Source organism: Cynara cardunculus, assembly GCF_001531365.2.
Source record: "Cynara cardunculus var. scolymus isolate 2C chromosome LG 10, CcrdV1, whole genome shotgun sequence".
Taxonomy (NCBI): Eukaryota; Viridiplantae; Streptophyta; class Magnoliopsida; order Asterales; family Asteraceae; genus Cynara; species Cynara cardunculus.
In genome coordinates, this window is record NC_037537.1 from 2,506,584 (window position 1) to 2,516,957 (window position 10,374).

General features: G+C 35.9%; 1 protein-coding gene across 1 annotated transcript; it reads left to right on the forward strand.

The window, feature by feature from the left end:
• The first annotated feature begins 577 nt into the window (after positions 1-577).
• Positions 578-9,385, forward strand: LOC112520372. The gene is made up of 5 exons (XM_025128743.1): positions 578-887; positions 2,349-2,636; positions 3,434-3,555; positions 8,413-8,602; positions 9,093-9,385. Exons 2-4 carry the CDS (start codon positions 2,360-2,362, stop codon positions 8,584-8,586), a joined length of 573 nt encoding a protein of 190 aa, XP_024984511.1. The 5' UTR covers positions 578-887; positions 2,349-2,359; the 3' UTR covers positions 8,587-8,602; positions 9,093-9,385.
• The last annotated feature ends 989 nt before the right edge of the window (positions 9,386-10,374 follow it).

The following is a 10,374-nucleotide window of genomic DNA, read 5'->3' on the forward strand; positions in this document are numbered from 1 at the left end:
CACTTTAATCATAATAAAACGTACTTTTAAAGTGTATTTGAGTAAATCGTATTTTTAAAATTAAACGTATATAACGAAACGTATTTATAAAATTAAACGTATATATAATACATAACAAAAACGTATTTGTAATAAAACATATTTATAATAAAACATATTAAAAATAACATATTTCGAAAATATTAATAACATATTTTTAATTTATTAATTACCAAAAAATAAAAAATAAAATTTTTTTTTCAAAAGACCGGCCGTAACCGGTTATGGGACCGGAACTGGGACCGGTTTTCCTTGACCGGTTATAGTGTTTTTCGTCGGGACCGGGACCGGTTATGGAGGGACCGGTTAACGTCGGTTTTTGTCACGATTAGGCCCGGCCGTAACCGGTTAAGGCCCGGCCCGGGACCCATTTTTGGCCATCTCTAATGGCCGGTTATGAAAAAGATTAGGACTGTTTGAGACCAGCCCGGCCCGGTCCGAAACCGATTTTTGGCCATCTCTAGATCGAGGAGGTGACGGTCCAGGGCAGCAAAAACTAAGGGCATGAAATATACATGTATAGGTTGATTTTTGATTTGGGCCTAAAAAAAAATGTTACCCAAGTCTCATCTCAAGCGGCCTTGATTCGTCCTCCTCCTCCCTCGACTTTCGCAGTCTCGCCTTGCTCTGTCGCTCACAGTCACGGACGAAGAGTTTTCTCTAATCAGTGAATCACCACTCTTCTGAACTCACGATTCACGAATCACGAATCGAAATCTCGCTCTCTGCCTCTCTCRAGTCTCGACTCTCGACCGTCTCTCGGCCTCTCGCTCGCCTCATCTATCGATTCACGGCTAAACCTAGACGAAATCCTCTCACGAATCTCGCATTTGAAATCTTGATTCACGGTTAGTCACTAGTAATTAGTTTTAGTATTGTTGATGTTTTAATAACAAGTACATAGAGGCTTAGATGATTTTTGATTAGGTATTTTAGATCTTAGGTTTATATATATGATTAATCATTGTCTTTGTAAATTTAGGAAATAGAAGAGTAAAATATGATTTTTGGTTTAGTGTTTTTCCAATTCCGATTTTTGTCAATTCTAACTTTTGAGGAGAATGTGCTTCGAATTCTGAGGAGTGAGGACTCAAATAGAATAGAGCAGTGTACTTTTTGTGCCATGTTCTAATTCTTATATTCATTTCCATGTACTAATTGCCATGATTTGCAAACTCACTGCCACTATTCTCAAGGTTTATTGGATATATATATATATATATATATGTGTGTGTGTGTGTGTGTGTGTGTGTGTGTGTAACGGGAGGTTCAATAAGAATGCTAAATATTCGTGAGAAGGTAAGATCTAAGAAGTGAAGGTTCCTATGTGAATCATTATAAAAATTCATTTGAAGATGCATATGTGAACCCATATGAATAATCTATAATGTTGGTTCACATATGGATCTTGAAACAGATTTTTTCTGATTTTTCTAGTGGATTAGATATTAACCTTTCCCTTCTTACCTTCTCACAATATTTAGCCTTCTTATTTGAACCTGTCACTATATATGGTTTCAGCATAAGTACTTGTCTCCATATTCTACCTCGTGTAAGTGACCTTGGCAATTTTTTTAGCAGATTACTGAAAATTGTAAGTAACAGTGGCTCAATAGTTAAATACTTGATTGTTGTTTGTCTGAGACACAAATACCTACAAAACCAACATTAGAGAAGATGAATTTGGAAGTTTCAAACTCGCTTAAGATTGTGATACAAGCAAAACATTACCATTATGAAAAGAAGACTAATAGGATTTTGTACTACAATAGAATTTGTAGAGGAGTGTTGCCATAAACGTAGAGAAGTGTGTGTTAAAAGTCTCAATAGACAGAGTGCTTTGACTTTACCATTTTCATGAAGATAGACCTTGAAACATCTTGATCAAATCAGCGTGGGGATTAGCCTCCTAGCTTGACCAAACCCCTTAAATAATGTGTTTTGTTTGCTGTTTTTTATATACTTGGGGCATTTTTTTGGCTTTTTGCCATGGGCATCAGAAACGTCAGGACCGGCCCTGAAAGTACCTGATTGATCTTATTCACTAATTCTATGTATCACATGTTCAGAGGAAGACATATCTGTTGAAATTACATAATATTTATATGACATATTTAGAATTACCAAATAAAAAGTATAACACATGTTCTTCTGTGCTGCTGCTGTTGTTTTGTTTTGGTGAATCTTGTTAGTGTTTCTTATTGTCTTGGATTATGCATGTTGGATTGATAGAAAATAATGGAATAAAGGAATGTATTAGGAATTGATTGAACTGATAAGAATTTTCTATTTTATGTGATACCCTGCAGGGCGATCAATCATGCTTTTTGGGGCGATAAGATCTATAATCCGACCTGTGTCACGAACCATACTTTTATCTCGCCCTATCACAACCACTTCATCCGCTTTCTCTAAGCCGTTGTTTTCTGCTACCTACAACAACGAGCCAAGTCCGCTTTTCAGATCAACTCACAGGAGCCACTTGTTTTGGAGACCGGCATCGATGAGGACAATTCAGAGCCTAACAGATACCCGCTTTCCGAAGAGAAGGCCGGTTGATAAGCCTCGTAGGAAAAGGGCTAGCTTGAAGCCTTCAGGTTAGGACTTCAATTTGTGTTATGTTGAATCAGATTTAGTGATGTTTAATTCAACTTGTCGTCAATTTGTGTATTTTGTTTGTTTGGGGGAATGAAAAAGGAAAAGTAAAATCCTCTTTTGTAAAAGGTAATGTAGGAGAAGAACGAATGATGTAGAGCCTACTTGAGGAGCCCCGACTGCTCCAAGGAACCTTAACCGTCTCCTACTAACAGTAACACTAAGGGGGCGTTGGTTCATAGGATTCTGATGGAATCTAAAGGAATTGGGATCGTCAATTCCATTGACCAAATTCGGTTCCAGCCTTTGGTTTACATATGAAATGGAATTGAATTCCACACATTCCATTCCACCATTCATGTATTTGGTTATTCTATCACAAGGGAGAACGAATTGAATTCCATTCCATCCCATTTCTTAAACGGACTTACCCTCATAATGATATATATATATATATATATATATATATTCACACACATACATATATATATATACACACACACAAAAGATATTCTACACAAAATGGTTCTTTTATTTGAAAACATCAGGTGTGTTGGGGACCCTGAGGTTTGGACATGGGATTGGTGGATAAAATTCAACTTGAAATGATTTTTGGTTTAATTTATTTTAGTTATCCAAACATACTATTGATCGTTTTACCCAAATTTGAGAAATTCAAGAGAGAATTTTAGTTGCTATCTTTGTCATAGATATTTGGTGTGCATTAGTCATTAGTTGTGTGCTTATATTTGGTTTGCATCATAAGGTAAATTCAATGTGATCGTTTATGGTAATGCAGGGCCTTATGCTTGGGTTAAGCATGTTCCTGGTGAACCAATACCTGGGAATCAACCAAATGAGGGAAGTGTCAAACATAGAAACGAAAAAAAGCGGATAAGACAGCGGCGGGCCTTCATACTGGTATTAGTCCGTTGGCTTGTCCTCCTTAATTCCATCACCATGTATTCTGTCATATATTAGTATACAGATTTATATAAATCCATAACTGATGCATAAAATCATGTGAGAAAATGCTAAACTCCAATTGATGATCAAACTCTGATGAGCAAAGTTCACGTGTTACCTTCTTTGAGATTAACTTGATTTTATAGTTCACAAGAAGTCACATGGAGTTGATTCCACATTGAATGATACAGGGAAGTGAGTATAACAGATGTCTCAACCTTCAGCCCATATATCTGTTACAATTTAATGTTTTTTTCCCATAATGTGTTAAGAGTAGAGGAGAAATGTTGTGTTTGACTCTGTTTTTTATAAATTTACTATGCAAAGAACCGCTAGCTCAGAACTAAACACGAATCCTTAGTTCTCAATTGAAATTGGTAATAAGTCTATTAGTTGAGTGAGAGTAGCTATGTAACCAAATACTTCGTGATGATTCTGCATCTATCTTTTATGCTTGCCTCAAATACGGTAAGTGGATAATGAAATTATTAGAGTTGCTGAATTGATGCCTTGTTCATGCATATTGAGATTATAACCATTGATGTTTCATTTAACCATAACTCCATAAGAATATTGATATCTAGTGCATTGGACACCATAGGTAGTTTGCAGGACACTACTCTTGTACTTGAATTCCAATATGTTCTATTGCACAAACGAGTTCATAAACCAGTGAGTAGAGCTGTTATTATCTGGTCTCTACCTCAAAGAGTAGAGCGGTTGTTTCATGAAGACCAACAGCTTTTGAAAAGTGTGCCAAAGAAGAAATGCAAATAAGATAAAAAAATGAAAAGCTAGATACGAGTAAGCAATAGCATACAAATAGAAGCAGGTGCAAGAAAAACATAACCAAGGTAAAGAAATTGCACAACCTTAGTCTAACTTAGGGCTATGGTAACCTAAAACGACTCGCTAATCTTATCCCCCACCCTCTTACCTCTCCAGCCACCCTTCCTCCCGACTAAACTATTCACCCATCCCCACCCTTAGTCTGCTACTCTAAACCTGCGTCTTCAAGAACTTCTATCAAAGGGCATATTGGAAGGATATAGGGTACACTTTTTAAGCATATCAATGATTATAAAAGACCTATATTTGCTGAATAGAATTAACACACGGAGTCCGGACAACATACAACAGATCTCTGCTTTGTTCCATATAAGCAAGTAATATATAATTTATGTTTGAAAACCAACATTTTTTATGCATTATTTTAGACGTTGCAAATATTGGGGCCACCATATGCCCCTTAAGATGTAGTCATTTCGATGATGCTCTTCCAGAGCTATTTATCGTTGGAATCTGAATGTGACCCATATTGCCACCCGTTATTTTGTTTTATGTGAGAATAAGAGAATGTGGCAAATATCTTCCAGAGTGCAATCTCCCTTTTCTTTTATCCTCATTTAAAGAGTTTGCACTTCTAAACAAAGTTTGAATTGCTTAATCAATACCATATTACGGGTCTGCTGGTTCACCCACTTTTTAAACATGGGAACCACTGCAAATAGATCATCAAACCTCCTTTAAGTAACCTCGTAATGACCTCTGATGTGGTTGCTCATAGTCTGCCTTCTAAGTGGTTCATATTGACTTCCAAACGAACAGTCAACTTTCATCTCTATGAATGAGATCATAGGATCTGAGTAAAATGGGCCTTTTTAGTCTTCCTTCCATCTTTTGTACTCTCTTTTCTCTCTATTAAATGCACCAACTAACGCCTATTTATGGGCATTCTACACCAATTAAGACTTATCTTCTGATTTGTTGGTGAAACTTGTCTTTCAAGATACTGCATCTGTCACCAAATGATCTCTCTTTTTGATCATTTGATCTCTCTCTCTCTCTCTCTTTCTCTCTCCCATATATATATATATATTATTTTTTCTTTCTTTTTTCCATTTACATAACCTTTTCTCTTTATTATTTCTAATTGTTTAATAATACTTATATTTTAATAGATGTATGAAACAAGGTGTTAATCGTTGCAGAATGCTCATAATAAGACATTAACTGGTACATTTAACCCATACCTCCTCTCCATTTTTAATTTCTTATTAATTGACTCAAAGCATACCTTCCAAGAAAACTCATCGATGCTATGTGGCTTTCTTCCGTAAACATGATAACCCAGTTCTTCTGCATGGAGTTTCAGTCTTGGCTGATATTGTTTATGATGTGTTAAATTGATAAATTACCATGAGTTACCGAATCTTTTCCAATACCCTTGTAACCTCCTGCTACTTATAAAAATCTTCCTGAAACCTATACCCTCCCTCTCTCACTCTCTCACACACATGTGTATCATACAGTTAACTCATTCTATGTATTTACAGAACCCCAAATGCTATGTGGAACAGTTTCTATTTGTATGCCATACGTGTCGAAAAAAGTGATGATATTTGCAAGAGCTCAGAACTTCTATTTTTGTGTAACAGATGCATGAATCTATGAGAGGTAGGATTGCACAGAAGTATCATGATCATTTGATGTATTTACTGTATGAAACTCTTAGGTTCGGTTTGTTTTGTAGGATTGAAATGGATATGGAGGGATTTGTAACTGAATTCCAATCCATTCGCATGTTTGGTTTGAAGGATTTCGTGGATTTGAAATCCACAAACATAGGATTTTGAAATCCCATGGGAGTGGTTAGTATTTTATGGGATTTCTTAGGATTTGTATATAATATTATTGTACAGTATGCAAGGTTTTAAAAAGTGGAATTGTGCATCAAGGCGTTTTCCTTCAACGAGGCGAGACGTAATCCCCGAGGCAAAAATATATATACTACATAAAATATATTTATTCCAATCTGTATTCCGCTGCTTCTACTTAGAAAATATAGGCAATATATATATACACACACACTTCACACTTGAGTACTAGACACAATATATATATATATATATATATATATATATAATACTAAATTACCAAATGAATCTTCATACACTTTTTCAATCACGAAATATGGATATGGTAACAAAGAACAAAAATATTGATCTATTCTTAACATATATATGTATGTATTAATATGCTCACAACTCATAAAGAAAAAAATATTAAATATCAACAAAGTGGGAGTAGAAGTGTGACCGTGGCATGTAGTAGAGACTAAATATAAAAGAAGTGTATCCAACATATGCATATACATAATACTCCCGTGAACCGAAGAAAATGCAAAGAAAATGCAAAGAAAATGGGAGAAAACTGGAACTCAAGAAGGACACAAACAAGTAGCAGATAGGGCTTAGGAGAACTAGGGAAGAACAAGGTTTTCAAAAAAGAAATAGAGAAGGTTTCAGTCATTTTTTTAATAGTTTAGCCTCTGTATTGAGGCGTACGCCTTTCCACCGCCTCACGCCTCACCGTCTCGGTTACCGCCTCATGTGCGATTTTGGGCCGCCTCGCACCTCGAGCCGTGTGGCTCACACGCTTTTTAAAACCATGAAAGTATGTTAAAAACATTTGTTTTGTAATAATCAATTAATAAAAAGGTAATTTAATTATTTTTATAATTGTAAATTTGTTCCTATAAATTATTTATAAATGATGGAATTCAATTCCATTCCAAATCCTACAAACCAAACGCACCAAAATTTTCAAATCCTTCCAAATGCAAATCCCTCCAATTCTAAATCCTTCCACAAAATCCAAATCCCTCAAAACTATTCCATCAAACCAAATGCCCCCTTACGGGTGCTTGCTTGGGCGGTATTAGGGGGTGTGGAATGGGAATGTTAATGAGAAAAACTGTTTGGTATTATATAATATAATGGGCCTATTACCCAAAATTCAGTAATCCTCATTCCAGACTAAATTTTGGGGTATGAAAACATGCCCATTTCCATTCCCCACCTTTCCTATTCCCATTCCCTAAAATGAACCAAGCGCTCCCTTGGTTGTATATGACTTGGTCATTCGTCATGCCATATACCTGTTGGTTCATACCAACAGTGTAGTTTAATACCGAAGGCATCTCTAAATAAACAACTGAAAGCTTAACTACACATATATACGCATCAGGTTGCAAAAACTAGTCAAGTAAATCTTTATTTAAATTTTCTAGCTTCTAATTGGGTTATAGTTGCTTCATAGACTTGGGATCCTTCCATTTAACTCACTTGACATTTTCATTTTCTGAGTCACATTTATAAATATGAGAACAAAGATGACCTCTTGAGTTCCATGAGTGAAACGAATGTGTGACCCATAAAGTGGACGATGGAGTAAACGGTACAAACAAATATGTTCTCCAATACTATCCATTTGTCTGTACCAGGACTGCTTATATCTTACCCGCGGACCCCACCTCCAGGTGGGACATACCATGCTCGTTTGATTTGGTTTCAGAAAAGGAACGCTTATAGAAGCCTGCTTTGTGGGGGTTCTTTACAACACAATGACACATTTCACCTCCTTCGTTAGATCTTCACATTTCGTAACTAGTTAAATATTGATCATGATTGTTGTTTTGAAGTGACCCAGTTGCTTGACTATTGACTAGCTATGTACCCATGCAATGCAACAGCATGTAGAATTTTATTGTAAATTGATGATAGAAAATTATGCAATTTCTCATTAAAAAATAAATCAGAAACTTATGGAGTATTCAATAGTATTAGTAGGGTTCAACGCACACTCTATATTTGAACATGTTTGTAGGTTGGTTTTCTTGAGTTCAAACATATGTTGTATTAAGTTGTAAACTTGAAGTTGAATAGATTATGCATTAACAAGCGGTACATAATTCTTAATAATTTGTTTCTAAGAGTTTTTGTCGTATTCATGTGAATTGGATTTTGACAGGCAGAAAAGAAGAAACGTAAGGCTGAGTTGCAGGAAGCCAATAGGAAGAAGAGAATTCAGAGGATAGAACGAAAGATGGCTGCAGTAGCCAGGGATCGAGCTTGGGCTGAAAGACTAGCGGAGCTGCAGCAGCTTGAAGAAGACAAAAGGAAGGCGGCAGCGACTACCGCGTAATTTTGCATCTTTGCAGGTAATGTTTGCTTGTCAAATTGGATATTAGAATCGAGAATTGTATACTTTTATGTTTCTTAACTCGTTTTTTCTTAAAAATCCAAGATTTTGTGCATCATGTTTGAATGATTGCATTCACCTCTTGGTTTCTTCTTGTATGTTCAATTCCATCTTTAATTTGGAGAACAATGCTTTTCCAAATAGATGGCACTTCTCTCTTATTTATAGGTGCTCCATTTATTGCCTCAGTCGTAGGATGGTGGGCTCGGGTTAATACTATGGCGCCCTTTCTTACTAAGACAAAGGATCGTATGAGAATAGGAGTTAAAGTGAGAAGTATAAGAAGGGATTTGGACCCTTGATCATTTTTAATCCCAAAACAACCCATGAACTGCGTTTTAGAAGGGAATTGATATAGTGTATCTGATTACTGTTGATCTAGTGGTTTCTTCAATTAGGATTGATTCAAGGGTGGCGATTTCTTCTCATTGTAACTTTCATTCTCACAGGAACCCAACCCTCCTTGCTGCAGACTCGCAATGATTAATTAGTATGGTATGGTGGGGACGCTTCAGATGGTGGCTTCTACCCTTCTTTATTTACTTATTTGTAGGTCATTTTACCTTTTCATGGGGAAAACCAGTTATGTGTTAACTTTTAACCAGTTATAACCGGTGTCGAACAAAAACCGTCATCAGATAATTGATTATGGCATAACTGGTCCGGTTCGCTAACCAGTTTGTAGCCAAAAATGTGTAACTGACCTCAAAGCCCAATCCATTTTAACTTGTCCCTTGATCAATGGCCGAACTCCATGGATGTTTTTCTGTAGATCGGTCATAACCGGTTTAATCTTGACCTCAGTCCTTTGATTACCGGTTATTTGAAAAATTATATAATAGGAACTGGTCGGTTATAAATGGTTTCTTTCAACCAATCAGAATGTGATCGATCCAGGTCTAGATCAAGATTCGATTCAGATCCAGGTGTTAACTGGCTTTTGAACCTCCTTCTGTATTTGTACATTCCAAAATCGTTTTCGAAGGTGAAGAAATACGAGAGAACCCAAATGAAAACAAAGCAAAGAAAATTGGATGCATCAAGAAATGACCAATTGTTCAATTAGTTATTGATTGATCTTGATCTTGATCTTGATTTATATGAGCTTTCTTTGCTTTTGTACATGATTTCAAAAGCAGTGGGTAGGGGTGTAAATGATGCGAGTTGAGCTCGAGTATCAATATACTCGACTCGAACTCGAAACCTAATTCCCAAGCTTAAACTCGACTCGAACTCGATAACCATTTCTCAATTTTCGGTTTCTAACTGAAATAAAGATTTCCTTTGGTTGTTCTTCATTCTCCTACAAACAATCTCATTTCAATTCATTCTCCCATCATCTATTCAAGTTTTTGTGACTTTGACTTCCACAAATCTGTAGTCAAACTTACTCGTTCCATTTTCTTAAATGAATCTTTTAGCTTTCCTTTTCAAACTCAGAGATTTCAAAACTATTTCCCTTTTCATCATCAAGTTAAAGCCTTTCTGCTCAACGAAACTGAAAGGATGTTCATGCGTAGTGGTCCAATGGGCTATCCATTCTCACATATTTAACATGTCAAGTTTACCATCTATATTATATTATGAAGTATTTACGATAATCTCTTAAAAACTACTTTTTATGTATCAATTATCGCTAATTAATCTATATTACTTAAAATTCAAGATTACAAGTTGATCAAGCATAACTACAATTTATTAAAGCTCTGTATTTGAATTCGTATAACTAAC

Coding starts and splice junctions, on each gene's coding strand:
- LOC112520372 (XM_025128743.1), top strand. CDS start 2,360: ATGCTTTTTGGGGCGATAAGATCTATAATCCGACCTGTGTCACGAACC. Junction 2,637..3,433: donor GGCTAGCTTGAAGCCTTCAG/GTTAGGACTTCA, acceptor ATGGTAATGCAG/GGCCTTATGCTTGGGTTAAG. Junction 3,556..8,412: donor AGCGGCGGGCCTTCATACTG/GTATTAGTCCGT, acceptor GGATTTTGACAG/GCAGAAAAGAAGAAACGTAA.